The sequence below is a fragment of the Electrophorus electricus genome, chromosome 7, assembly GCF_013358815.1.
Source record: "Electrophorus electricus isolate fEleEle1 chromosome 7, fEleEle1.pri, whole genome shotgun sequence".
NCBI lineage: Eukaryota > Metazoa > Chordata > Actinopteri > Gymnotiformes > Gymnotidae > Electrophorus > Electrophorus electricus.
The window spans coordinates 23,032,245-23,047,264 of record NC_049541.1 but is presented as its reverse complement, the minus strand read 5'-3'; the positions used below and the strand labels follow the sequence as shown (position 1 = coordinate 23,047,264).

Here is a 15,020-nt window from a genome sequence, read left to right as displayed (position 1 = left end):
TAGAATTCAGTAGGAGATGATCTGCTGAAGGTGTCCTGACAGGCCAGTGGTAAATGACAGGTTGCTTGGGTGTTCTGGGAGTTGGAGTTGGTAGTTATAGTTCTGTGTGGAGTCGTGTCAAAAAATGTCTCATGGGTTTTAACATTTTTCACAGTAAAGAGAAAGTGCATCTCTGTCTCAGCCTCATCTGTTATGCAGCGACTACATTTCCTATGCTCTTTTGGCAGCCAGGTCTTTCTGCACCTCCTTTTTATAGAGCTAGACTGTGGCTGCTGAGTGTACTTGGTTAGAATCTGTCTCTGCTTTGTATCTCTGACAGTAAAGATATACTCTGCTAATTCATACTCTGTTTAGGGCCCCAGAAGACTCTAATTTACTTTGAAATTTAGTTGTTTTTATTTGTGCTGGTGAGAAGCTGGTCCGTTAATAGTTGTTACAGGGTTAGTGAGCTGCAAAACCAGCTGACTAAGGACTGTTGTTAAGGTTCAGTTCTTGAGTCTGTAGCACCTTAAAAAGTGTTTCTCTGGGACATTTTCCTTTGGGTTTTTAGCATTATTATGCAAAATTCTGCATGCAGGGTTTCTATTGGATATTTGTCCTATCTTATGCAGCTATGATGACCGAGTTAACTTCATACTCATGTCCGTATAGCTCTATGGGCACTATCAAATAATCTGGACCAAATTGAAATGGTTATATCAGTGTTGCAGAAGCTCTTTTTATTGCATATAGTGCTATATGAGCCTTTTCCTTTAGTGCCTTGCTGAAACTCCCCGATGCAGTAACGAGGCTGCAGTAAGTGGACTGCATCGGGTGCTCTAAGGTGCTGCTGCATAGAGTGAACTGCTGTTTTGTGTTGCAAGCATCTGGGTTTCATTTGGAAAGTTATTTGTGTCTTTTTTGCTTTACTGCTAGGGCCCAGTTCTGGCAGTAGTTGTGCAGGAGGTCCAGATGCTGCTGTAACATTTGTGGTGGCTGCACCAGGTCATCTGCATGGAGCAAGAATTTTAACTTCCCTGTCTTGTAGTATGAGTCCAGCTGGACTGCTAACTAGTTGGATGTAAATGTTGAACAGTGCTGGACTAAGGCTGCACCCTTTCTCACTCCTCCTCTTTTCTGGGTGAAGAACTCTGTACGTTTGTTCCCAGTTTTTACCCCACATTTGTTTCCCAAATACACAGATTTAATAACACCATAGGCTTTACCCCGATAACACTTTGTGAAAGTTTATAATATAATGCCTTGTGCCAAATAGAATCAAATGCATTTATTAAATCAAGAAATCAACTATTCATTATAATTCTAAAGCAAAGTCTGTTAAAATATTCCTAACCTTTGATGGTGCTGCCAGGCAAACAAAATACTTTCCCTTTTTGTAACGGCTCAGTTCACCAAATTCAGTCCTGGATGTTCAAGCAGATTTATTATATTTTGAGGCTGCATGAATGAATGCTTGTTGATCACTGTGTTTTTCTCACCCCCCATCCCATCCTTAAGGGTCAGTCACATATCCATTAGTTCTTATCAGGAGTGTTTGCAACAGCTGTGATTATATGTTTGTGTGTGTGTTCTTCAGAGAGAGACACTTGTGTGGCTGTGTGCAGTTGGATTTGACCGACTGTGCGGTAGTGTCTGCCATGCCTACGTATTAAGCCATTGGCCAGTCTGAGCTAGCCAGCTAAAGGCTAATTGTATTCTGATTTTCCTCTAGCCAGTCACTCAGGTGGTGTCAGACCATGACTATTACTAGGCAAGCACAGAATATATGAGGAATGTAGCTCTGTGTGATTTGAGTTTATTATTAAGCACTTAGAACCTACACCCTTGTGAATTATGTAAGTTGAAAAGACCCAGAGTGCAGTTGTTCTTTATACTTCTATAATTGTCTTAGTGGAATCAACTCAGGTCATGTTTTTATCAGACTAAATTTTTTAGAATTATTAGAAGCACACTAAATGGTAGGCATCTCTCCATCTGAACCCTATCTCTCTGAACCCACGATTGAGTGATTGAAGGCACGTGGCAGCAGTGTCCAGATGAGGGAGCTTGTGAAGGGCACTAGTGAACTGTGCTGCTGGAGTGTGGAAACAGAGCTGAGCGTGAGGGTGGAAGATGGATGAAAATGGTTCAGAAACTTGATTGGTCCTATTATGGTTAGTGATGTAAGCTTATCATTAGACCTATACTACACCTAGACCGACACACTGCTTTTGCTCGAGCTGACCAGTTAACACAGGTACCCCACTAAACTCTGTCCTGGAGTAACTGAGGCACAGTTATCCTTTCCAGTGTCACCTAAAACCCTTTTCCTGGTAGATCCTTCCTGGTAGATCCTAATTTTTTCTGAAAGGACAATTTCTGGCATTTTATTTTGCTCTTATGCAGTGTGGTATGTGTGATAATGCATGAAACATGTCAAACACATTTAATCTCTACTTATAAGCACCCCTTACACAGACTGTTTCCATGGCAGCTAACAACATCTTGGTTTATGTGTTTTCTTCTCTAGGCTTTGTCAGAACCAGCGCACTCCACGTCAGACGCCACAGAGTCGCAAGATGACGTCTTCGGTAAGACGAGGCCTTTTGTTTTGTTGTGCTTTGTTTTTCAGGCAGCGATGTGCAGTCTAACGAACACTCAAGGCTGGAGCATCGTCAGAGAGTGCTCATAATGGCCCCAGCCCCTGATGGCAGCACGAAAGCCTTCACACCTTCTCTCCACAGTTGTAGAGTTTCGCTGCTCCTCTCTGCTCAGAGAACAAAGTGGAGCAGAATCTCAGTCACTGTGCTAAAAGCTCTTCAGCAGGATGGAAGCTTCCACTCTCTTGCTATACCTTTTTCCTTTGAAAACTCAATTTTGCTCCTCTCCAAAGATAGGACTCGAATACAGAAGAGGCAGCATGCAGTTCCGTGAGTGGACAGATGGGGGCACTGTGCTGCTCCCTGAGAACCTTACCCAGCAGCTTTCAACTGATCATCTAGGCAAACATTTTTATCACACAGGATGAGCCAGATAACTTGGGCTTAAAGGTGTCACTAGAGCAGCCCGTGGCAGTTCAGGCAGCATAAATAACACAGCATCTTAGACCATCACCAGTGAGAGCTGAATCTGGTGCTGAACCAAATCTGAGAAAAGAGGCCAGTCTGGTGTTTTAAAGCAGTTATTTCATTATGTATGAAATTCCGTTGGTTCATTTAATTGACTGGCAGATTTACATTAGAACAGTTAACACATCAGTCAAATCAAATAACAAGTCAGTCCTTGGAAACAGTGTAGTAAGCACAGCTTCAGAGTGCACACACCCCCACACACCATACATGCGATGGAAAACGGGGCAGCTCACATTAAGGTTTGTAGTTGGATGTGGTTGCTATGAGCACCAAATCAATAGAAAAGCCATTTTCACAGAGACTCTCATAGGTCCTCTTTACACAGTGGAGTGGAGAGAGAGAGAGAGAGAGAGAGAGAGAGAGAGAAAGAGAAAGAGAAAGAAAGAAAGACCCAACAGGCAGAATTTGTGCTTGTTGGTGTGAATGTGTGCGTGTGTATAATGTTTGACCCTCATACCTATACCTAACTATAGTGAACTCTCAAAGGAAGGGCCATGATGTAATGAAACGCTTGTGTTTCCACTCGGCACTAGAACCTTTCCCTAGCCACTCCCCCCCCCCCCAGCCTGCGGTGCTGGGAGCCACTTAGGCGGTTGCTGGTAATGGAGTGGATGTGGTAGAGATGGATGTGGCAGTGCTGAGATGGGTGTGTGTATTCTGCTAACGTCAGGTCTGTTTGATAAGTCCTCCAGCCGGCCGACTTCTTGCTGTGTATTTGCTTGTGTTTGTCGGCTTTGAGCAAACACTGTCATCAGAACAGCCTTTAAATGCCATATTAAACAGCCATTAGTAGCACAGGACAGAGAGGCTCTCAGATTGGTATACAGACTGTGGCTCCACCACACTGTAGAGCCCTGACTAACACACTGCGTAACACACTGCACAGTCTCCTGCAGAGGGAGAACAGGCTAACATTAGTTATTTCCTGCACAGTCTTCTGTGCAGAGAGAACAGGCTAACATTAGCTGTTTCCTGCAGAGAGAGAACTGGCTAACGTTATTTTTTTTCCTGCTCTTTTCAGGGTGCAAATGTCCTCTGTAAGGTCTTTATTATGTTCATAATTAATAAGAAAGGGATAAGATGTCAAATGTGCAGAAATGCAGGAATCGGGGCTTTTTCTTTTTTTAGGAAACAAATATACCTGTAATTAATCCATACACACACATACACACATACAAACACAGACCCAAACTCACCCATAAACATACACACAGACCCAAACTCACCCCCCCCCCCCACACAAACACACACACACCCACCCACCCACCCACACCCCTAGCCCATCTGTTTCAACCAATCATGGTCTTATTACCAGGTTCAAGTTTGTTAGATTAAGGTTGGAACTAAACTCTGCAGGTGGGTTACTGTGCAGTAACAGGGATAATACTATAGGTGAAGGTCTCTGGATACTGAAGGAAATATATTTCAGAATTTTTCTTGGTATGAAAGATGTCTAGGGAGGTATGCACAGACATGCAAATAATTTATTTTAATCACATTTCATTGTTATGGTTAAGGTACTGGACTAATAATCAGAAGGTTGCCACTTCAAGCATGACCACTGCCAAGTTGCAGCTGTTGGGCCCTCGAGCAAGGCCCTTAACCCTCAATTGTTTAAGTTGTGTTCATTCAGAATTGTAAGTCGCTTTGGATAAAAGCGTCAGCTAAATGCTGTAAATGTAAATGTTATATTGTAGAAAATACGGTATAAAACAACTCCTTCAAATATTAAGTACTAATTCATTACTAATTCATTACTAATTCATTACTAATTCATATTTTCAAGCTTCCTGATATTCAAGGTCAATCTAACAATTTGTAGTTAAATTCCAGCTTGAGCCCACATATATACCATAGGGATTTTTGGAGTCAATTTATTTCTCATATTGTAAAGAACTTTTCTGGCTGTCAGGCACATGCGGTCCAGGGGGTGTGCATCACATTCGTCGCACATTGTCTCTACTCGGGAGACAGCCCCCTTGTGTTTGCACCGAACCACTGAGTGCATGCTGTGTCTGCAGCGTGCAAGGCCTCGAGATCTGTTCTTTTCTGCTATAGCCAGTGGAAGCAGCCTGAAGCGCAGGCCCTTAAGAGCAGGATGCTTAGAATGTGGATGCTTGCAAGCTAGACTGACTGGGTCTGCTTTACACTGCTTTAGGTGTATCCCCATTATTTTAGTTAATTCTGAATGAACTGAACAGACAACACTTCTCAAGTCATGATATAAGTCGTGATGTAATTGAAACATTGAAGATATACTACAATAAAAGAAATTCTTATCTGGTTGGCTCATCTTACTGAGAAAAATGCTGTTGTAGTCATCTCTATATTAGTATAATCTATAATCTCATCTCTATTTTTATTATTTATAATCTGATTTTATCTCTATACTGGTGTAATGTGAAGTCTACACTGCCTGGCCAAAAAAAAAGGTCACACACTAATATTTCGTTGCACCGCCTTTAGCTTTGATTACGGCATGCATTCGCTGTGGCATCGTTTCCACAAGCTTCTGCGATATGACAACATTTATTTCTGTCCAGAGTTGCATTAATATTTCCCCAAGATCTTGTATTGATGATGGGAGATTTGGACCACTGTCCCAAAGATTCTCAATGGGGTTCAGGTCTGGACTCTGTGGTGGCCAGTCCATGTGTGAAAATGATGTGTCATGCTCCCTAAACCATTCTTTCACAATTTGAGCCCGATGAATCCTGGTATTGTCATCTTGGAATATGCCCGTGCCATCAGGGAAGAAAAAATCCATTGATGGAATAACCTGGTTGTTCAGTATATTCATGTAGTCAGCTGACCTCATTCTTTGGGCACATAAGGTTGCTGAACCTAGACCTGACCAACTGCAGCCATCTCAGATCATAGCACTGCCCCCACAGGCTTGTACAGTAGGCACTAGGTACGATGGGTGCATCACTTCAGCTGCCTCTCTTCTTACTCTGGAACAGGGTAAATCTGGACTCATCAGACCATATGACCTACTTCCATTGCTCCAGAGTCCGATCTTTATGCTCCCTAGCAAATTGAAGCCATTTTTGCCGGTTAGCCTCACTGACAAGTGGTTTTCTTAAGGCTACACAGCTGTTTAGTCCCAATCCCGTGAGTTCCCTTCGCATTGTGCGTGTGGAAATGCTCTTACTTTCATTATTAAACATATCCCTGAGTTCTACTGTTGATTTTCTATGATTTGATTTCACCACATGTTTAAGTGATCGCTGATCACGATCATTCAAGATTTTTTCCCACCACATTTCTTCCTCGAAGATGATGTTTCCCCACTGTCCTTCCACTTTTTAATAATGCGTTGGACAGTTTTAAACCCGATTTTAGTAGTTTTAGCTTCTCCTTAGATTTTTTCCTCTGCTTGATGCATGCCAATAATTTGACCCTTCTGAAACAGATTAACATCTTTTCCACGACCACAGGATGTGTCTTTTGATGTGGTTGTTTAACAAATGAGAAGTTACTCACTGCATCAGTTAGGGTTAAATAACTTTTTGCCAGCTAAAACATAATCACCCATGCAGTAATTATCCAATGGGAGGCTCTTACCTATTTGCTTAGTTAAATCCAGGTGGTGATATTTTTTTTGGCCAGGCAGTGCATAATGCCATAATGCAAAAACCCCACAGTTTTTACTCGGTTGTTTCTTTTCATATTAATCTTTTGCTGGTGGTAAAAGCAGACAGCGCACCTGATCGACTAGTGTTCTTCTCTACCAGATGCAGAGATAGGAGAATAAACTCATCTTGAGATTCAGAGCATGTCTGTACCATCTTGATAGCTGCATAAGCACAGAATTAGCCAGTGGTGTGGACAGGTTTCTTCTTTGCCATTTTCCTTCAAGGTTGCTATCTTCCATACAAATCACCGCTGTGTTTTTTGAAGAGCTGGCTGTCCGTGGCTCACCTCAGAGAAACGCTGGTCATGCAGCACGCAGCTGACTCGTCTTCAGAGTTCCTTACCCATTTTTCCCACCTGAAGACTGATTTGTCCAACTTCCCAGCAGGCAGTTCATGTCAGCACTTCTAAAATTTCTTCTTTTTCAGTGAAGATAACTGGATTATATATATATAACTGCATATATGGTTTGAATTTAAGATAAGTGAACAATAAATTGCTGCGCTAGGTGATAGTTACCTATTTTTGCTAGATTACAATAGAACCTTGCTAGATTACAGTAGAATCCTGGCAGTACAACTGGAAAACACATCACTCACTCATCAGTTTCCAAAGAAATTCCAGATCTCTGCTGAAGATATTCCATTGCAGCTGCTTACACCCTGGGGTGTAAGTCCATCTCAGAAAAATGTAATTTAGGAAGGACTTGCATGCTGGAAACATTTTATATTTTCTTGCTACTGGCCTGAATTAAAGAAAATCAAGAAAATGTAAGCAGCCTCACATCAGCCATCAGTCATTGTTTTGCTGGCTCCTCCCATAGATAGAGTGTTTAGGATTATCTCTGATTTATATTCTAATATTCTAAAAATGACTAACTGCCCATTCTGTTAGCAGAAAAGAAAGGAGGTGTTGTTTTGGTATGTCATTATATATCTGCCTGCAGCAGCTAGGGATGGCACCCACACACACTACACACACACCACCCAAAAAAAAGCTACAGGAAATATACCATATAAAAATAACTGTTAAAATTATTTTTTTCTTTGTGTTGTATTATTATTATATTATTATATTGTATTATTATTATAGTTTGTATTATTAGTCTGTATAATTTATTACTAGGGTAAGTAAAAGACCTTATAACCATAGTAATAGGCAGTTGAAAATTGACACTTGCATTGACACTCTTACATCATTTGTGTGCGTGTGTGTGCGTGCGTGCATGCGTGTGTGTGCACGCGTGTGTGTGTGCATGTGTGTGTGTGTGTGTGTGCGTGCCTGTGTGCGTGTGTGTGCGTGCGTGTGTGCGTGCGCGCGTGCGTGCCTGTGTGCGTGTGTGTGTGTATGGAGCTGCCACTAGCTGGTACAGGCTTCTTTGAGTCTCACTACTGAAAGATTGTATTGTTGTGAAGTAATGTCTATCACTGTGCTTGGATCCTCCTCCCTCATTCTATTGTTCTGTGTCTTCTCTCCCTCCCTCCCTCCCTCTCTCTCTCTCTCTCTCTCTCTCTCCCTCCCTCCCCCATCTTGCACTGTGCCCTTTCCTCTGTCTCTCCCTCTGTGTATATGTGAAGGTAGAAAGTATGGAATACTAAACACCCAACTCCACTCTTTGACACTGTCACTGTGAACTCCGTAGCAGTGGTGTAAATTGTTTCTAAGGTTTATAGCCATATTTTTTATAGTTGTCATTGTTACTGTTAATATTTTACTGTTAATATGTCTAGCACAGTAGGCTACTGCCCTAATTTTGTTTTAGTGCTGTGCAATAACAATAATACATTCTAATTCTAAAAAAGAAGGGTTACCTTCCAGTTCATTCCTCCTGCTGTTTCTGGAGCATGCTGTGCTGGGATCCTGATATCCTGTGGATGTAACTGTAGTATGTGGGGCACTGTTTGTAGTTCTGTGGATGTCTGTGATCATTAAGTGAATTGTGCTCCAGAGGGGCTGGCGTGCCCAGAGCAACTCTATGGAGAGCAAACCAGAATGGGATCCAGTGTGCACCATGCACTCATTCATAAACAAATTGTGTGTGTGTGTGTGTGTGTGTGTGTGTGTGTGTGTGTGTGTGTGTGTGTGAGTGTGTGAGAGAGAGAGAGAGAGAGGGGAAAAAATGATGGTGTGAGAGAGAAAGGATGTTACTGAATCCTTAAGCTCACATCACTGGAGTTGGCAATCATCTGGCAGAGCAATCAGTGTGCAAGAGAGAGAGAGTAACTAAGCATGAGCTATGTAGTTGTCCTGGGATGTGCCCATGATTGTCCTAGAAAGATCCCAGATTGACCTGGGAACAGCCTAGCACTGTCCTGGGATGTGCCTATCACTGTCCTAGAAAGAGCCCAGACTGACCTGGGAACAGCCTAGCACTGTCCTGGGATGTGCCCATGATTGTCCTAGAAAGATCCCAGATTGACCTGGGAACAGCCTAGCACTGTCCTGGGATGTGCACATCACTGTCCTAGAAAGAGCCCAGACTGACCTGGGAACAGCCTAGCACTGTCCTGGGATGTGCCCATGATTGTCCTAGAAAGATCCCAGATTGACCTGGGAACAGCCTAGCACTGTCCTGGGATGTGCCCATCACTGTCCTAGAAAGAGCCCAGACTGACCTGGGAACTGCCTAGCTCTGTCCTGCGAAGAGCAGAGAATTGTCTTGCGAAGAGCCTAGTGCTGCCTTGCGAAGAGCCCAGTGCTATCCTGGGAAGAACCCAGCACTGTCCTAGGAGATCCCAGCTACCATTGCACTGTATAAGCGCACACATTCAGCCTCCTGCGGTGAACATTTGAATGGGCCAGCGTTTAGCGAGTGAAGCTCCTCTGTTAATTCCTGGAAACAGAAAAGGAAACCACAGAACATTATGGCTTTCAGGAACTATGTAAATGCTGTATTGGTTTAATAGACAGTTTACTAGCATTAAGTTACACTGTCTACATAGGAGCATAAGCTCTATAGCTACAGGTGAAGAACACACACACACACACACACACACACACACACACACACAGGAGATTGCTTTGATTTGAATGTTATGTTTCCATTACACATCAGAGCTTTTGATGCTGTGCTATGTTTCTAGTATATGCCAGAACATTTTGGGTAGTGTAGTCCACTGAAGGATACAGTGGTGCAGTAGGTGGTGTAGACATAAAATTAGGGATTAACCACTCAGCTAATTCATTACAGCAGAGGGTGAGTGGCATACTGTTAAGCAACACAGCAGCCAAAAATGTATTACTTATCACATATCAATTTATGAGACAGTGTATGCTGTTTAGAGAGCAGGAGACATGAAAGGATGGGTAATTAATACAAAGAGAATACTGAAATGTGATCTGGGCATTAGCCTCTCCCACAACAGAGAATAGAGCCCCCTGAAGCAGCTTGACCATGAAGACAGGCTTCTGTACAATTATCACACTCGCAGACACACGTGCTCAAATTCATAATCATACACATTGATACACACCCTCTGCTGCTGTTAGAGTGGCAGGCTGAGACAAAGCGCCACTCCACAATTAGGAGATACTCATAATAGAGAGAAAGACAAGCGCATACAGAAAAGGAAAGAGAGAGAGGTACCATCCGGCACTGCTGCGTGCAGACGAGCTCTGTGGTGACTGTCCGGAGAGCGTAGTAACAGTACTAGCGGTAGTAGCATGGCTGGGTGGATGTGGCTGTGACAATGATTGCAGTGAGCTCATTCCTCTGACCTCAGGGCTCATAATAATCAAGCTGCAATGTTTCTTTCAGGGAATTACACCAAGAGCTTACAACTAAAAGCAAGACATGGCACTTCGTTTAGGATTCCTCACAGAATATCAGTGGGTATAGAATGCTTTTTTTTTGTTGTTGTTGTTGCTGTTGTTGTTATAGCCATCTTGATAGCTTCAGAGATGGACAAAATTTCTCCACATATGCTAACAGCTTTCCCAGCATGCACCAACACAGTGATGTAACGGCTATCCCAGCATGCCCAAGCACAGTCCTGTAAGTTATCCCAGCATATCAGTACAAGTCTATAACAGCTATTTTCACATGCCTTACCAAAGCCCCATTAACTCTATCCCAGCATGTATCAGTGCAGCCCTGTAACAGTTATGCATGCAGACAAAATCAGTACTTCCCCAATTCCTCAGGTTTTCTGGAGTTCATAATTCCAAATGTAGAATTTTCCTCCGGGTGAGAAAATACACGCACACACACACACGCACCTGTCACACTAAGAGGGTATTTCAGAAATCCTTCGGGAGGGGGCTAGGGGCGAGTTGGGTGCTGAATACCGGTTGAAGGCAGTGGAACAGAGAGTAGCTGTCCACTGGGCAGTGGGAGCTGCGTAGAGGCCTTCACCCTGCGTGGGAGAGCTTGCTGTGGGCTACATGCCTGCCATGCCACCAGCCCACCAGCTCCAAACTGGCCCTTATTGTTCGTACACAGCCTGAGAGAGCGCGAGAGCAGGGGAGAGAGGCTGAGAGGCTAAGGCCCACTCTTTGCATTCCTTATCTGTCATTTGGTTGCTGCTGTGGGCGCGTTCCAGTTTTTGTTCTTCTATAGCTACACTTTTCAACTTCCTCTCCAGTATGTCCGGTAAGGAATATTTTTCGACAGCCCAGCTGAATATTAGATGAAGACAATCACAATATAAAAACAATAACAAAAAAAGATGACCAGGTGGATGTTTTCAAATGTTAAATCAGACTGGATTTAATCAAAACAAATTTCGACATTTCTTCACTTTATAAGTTTACCAATTATAGCAAATCGAAAAAAGAAACCAAAAAAAAAAAAAGTGTGTAGGTTATAGCAAAGCTTACTTATCTTAAGGTAGACAGTAACAGGAACAGTAATAATGACACAATAACAGCAGTAACACTGTGTAATCAGTTACCAAACAAAAAATGAAAGAACATGTTGTGGGTGGCAGACGTCTGAAGCAGTTCAGCATCTGAGCAAGTGTCTATGCTGCACCATCATTCAGTAATTGGTAATTATTTGGTAGCACACATCCACCCACACTCTGCTCAGATATGTTGTTTTTGTTTTATTATCAATTATGCCATTAGGCCATGTGAAATAAAGCTAGATTTCCCCTGATGTGACAGTATGACAGTACAAGTTTGAGAGTGAGAAACAAAACACGGCTACATCCTACATCAGGTAGATTTACTATCTTAATAGTCCTACACACCCTCACACACACACACACACACACACACACACACACACACACACACACACACACACTCTCTCTGTCTTACTTCCTCTCTGCCTCTCTTAGTGAAGTGTGCTCTGTTCTTTTATGATTGTTCTTTGATTCCCTTGTCTTCTGTTCCTCCTCTACCTGTGGCTTTGTGCTGGTATGAGAAGACTGGGGCTTCATCTACAGTCATCCACAGTAAGGTCACTGATTTTGGGGTCTTATCTCTGTTCCATAGATTACTGGCTTTAATTTTATCTTTGGAAAATCCATGCTAAAAAAAAATCCATGACAATTCCATCACAAATACAGTGATATTGAGCGGAGGTTTGTTATTTATAAGAGACAAGTCTTGGTGGAATATGAATCATATTACACCTTAATATGATTCATGGAATATGTATCATATTCAGCCTGTTGATCTGAAGTGCTGATGTATGTAGATGTCTTTACTAGATCTGTTAGACACATACCACCCATTAAGACTGTGTTCTCTATCTCGGATAAGACTGGGCCTAGCTGAATGGAGAGCCATGAAAGGCAGGTTTTCTCTGTTGGTGTTCTGGCTTATTTTGTACGTCTGGTTCATTAATAGCTGAGTTTGAAAGTGGCTGATGGCTTACCAAAAATACTGCAGTGCTTATGATTCACCAGTAACTCTGGAGACATCCTGAGACACTGTTTACACAGTAGTCGCTAAAAGCAGCAGCAGTGGTGTCTGCACTAAAGCGAGGCAGACGTACTGGGTGTCTGTTTTCACACAGCTGGCATGCGAGCTGGATTTCCTTCTGCTTTAGCACCTGTTTGACTGGCTGATTTAGACTGTCTGCTCTGGTGTGAATGTGTTTCTGGAATAGTCAGCATTTTAATGTAAATTTGAAAGCCATAGCACTGGTGCACTGACCACTGTGGACACAGTACAGAGTACAGAGTTTGGCTATGGGACACTTTTCCTCACAGTAATGACTGGTACATTTTTACCATGATAATCAATTTGTATTTATTTTATTTTATTTTTGATATTTTGCACAAATAGGATGAGGGTCACAGCATAGTTTCTCATTTACTTTTGATGACTGATAGGCTGATACATAATGTCTACATCCCAGATTCACACAGATGGCAATATGACACTGTTTGTCAGTTTGAATCAGCAGTATGCACTGTCATGTCACATAACCACCTGTCACACAAGAAGTATGAGCATCAGTAGAGAATAATAACCTTTGCCTTCACCTCCTTTTACGTATTTGGCACAACAACATTACTCATGTAAATGGCACAACAACAGTTCAACACTCATTATTCATTCAAGCACTTTAAATTCTGACTTGGAGTGAAAAATGGGCCATCCACTATGAAAACGGTTGTGTCAGCAAAGAAAAATTTGCCACTTTGCTGTATGTACTGGAACTGACTGAGGGTTGGTAGGCTCAACCCATTGTTTTCTGATGTCAGCTGTGATGTCAACTATGTTACCAGACTAACTTTGGTCTCACATATTTTAACAGATTAGGAGGAAACAGAGAGATTAAATTACATAACAACAAAAATGGAGAGAATAGGAGTGATTGAGGTCAGTTATTACAGAACAATCCATTACATACTCCTGTGGGCACTCACTTCTAAAACAACCTGCCTATCGATATCAGTTTTTATGATTTCCTTGGCAGCCACACCAGGCCTGCTGCAACTACCACATCAGATAAGTGGCACCATGGAAAGAGTTGAAAATCCATACTTGGAGGAGTTATTCCATCCACACTGGTCCCTTTGTTAAGCAGGAATAACAGTGCAGTCGATACAATGGGTCTCTGTTATAACAATATTAGCATGCAGATTCTCTGCTGCACCATTCCTGACAGAATAGTGCAGCTTTTGTCTTACTGACTGGGACTGTGACATGGAGAGCAAGCCCACAATGGAAGCACCTTGCATGCTGCCATCCACCAAATTAGCGTTAAAATGACTCAAGTTCTGGAAGTTTGGGACCTTCAGCAAAGACATGGCCATTATATTTATTGCCCAAAAACAGCATTGTGGAGACTGGCATTAGTGTGACAGAGGCAGTTTTCAATGGACGGTATTTAAAATGTCCTTCATTGGATAGAGCCACAGTAATGTGAGTTGGGGTACCACTCAGAGACTGAGAGTTTGAGAGTTTGGGGTCTGAGAGTTTAGGGGTCTATTTGTGTAGCAGTCTGTTCATGTAGAGGTCTGATCTTGTAGAGCTCTAACTGTGTAAAGCTCTGATATTGTAGCGCTCTGATATTGTAGAGGTCTGATCATGTAGAGATCTAATCATGTAGTACTATAATCATCTAGAGGTCTAATCATCTAGAGCTATGATGGTGTAGAGGTCTCATGTTGTAAAGGATGTTGAGATTGTGGAGGGGATTGATCATGTAGAGGCTCTTTTTGTGTAGGAGACTGATTTTGTAGGACTAACTGTATAGGGGTTTCATGTAGGGCTGATGAAACCCTGATGATATATGATCATATAAGGCTGATAATCAGACCTACATGATCTGACCCCTACATTATGTTGGGCTTTGCAGTGAATGCTGCTGAGTAAATGTGTGATGCTGTGCTGTGGCTTCAGAAGGTGCAGAGGTTCTGACAAAGGGTGCCATTGTGTGCGTCTGTGCTGGGTGTGAGGGCTCTGTTCTGTGCCGTGTGCACTGTGTGGCCGGGCATTGGGGTGTAACACTTGTCGTTTCTTTGCAGGCCTGAATGAACCAGATGTCAACCAGAACAAAGACCACCCCAGCAAGAGCACAGGGACGGCCGCCTCCGCTGCTCTGCACAGCAAGGACCGAGCCAATCCGGAAGACCCAGGCGCTTCAGGGCCACGCCCCCACTTGGCCCGCCTCTTCTCCCGAGATGCTCCGGGCCGTGAGGACAACACCTTCAAAGACCGGCCGTCAGAGTCAGACGAGCTGCACACCATCCCGGAGGAACTGCCTGGAACTGGAGCGCACAGCGCCTCGGAGAACGCAGAGCAGGACGCAGACTAGACCCTTCGTGTTTCACGTCCTCTCGCTCTATCTCTGCTCTTTCCCAACGAACCACC

General features: G+C 43.0%; 1 protein-coding gene across 1 annotated transcript in view; it reads left to right on the top strand.

Annotated features, from left to right (window-relative positions):
* LOC113591157 (myelin basic protein-like) overlaps positions 1 to 15,001 on the top strand; it is a 25,454-nt gene extending 10,453 nt beyond the window's left edge. Inside the window, exons 3-4 of the mRNA XM_035528298.1 lie at positions 2,510 to 2,570; positions 14,675 to 15,001. Coding sequence (XP_035384191.1) covers positions 2,510 to 2,570; positions 14,675 to 14,964 — 351 coding nt within the window. The 3' untranslated portion in view covers positions 14,965 to 15,001. The remainder of the gene's footprint in view (positions 1 to 2,509; positions 2,571 to 14,674) is intronic.
* The last annotated feature ends 19 nt before the right edge of the window (positions 15,002 to 15,020 follow it).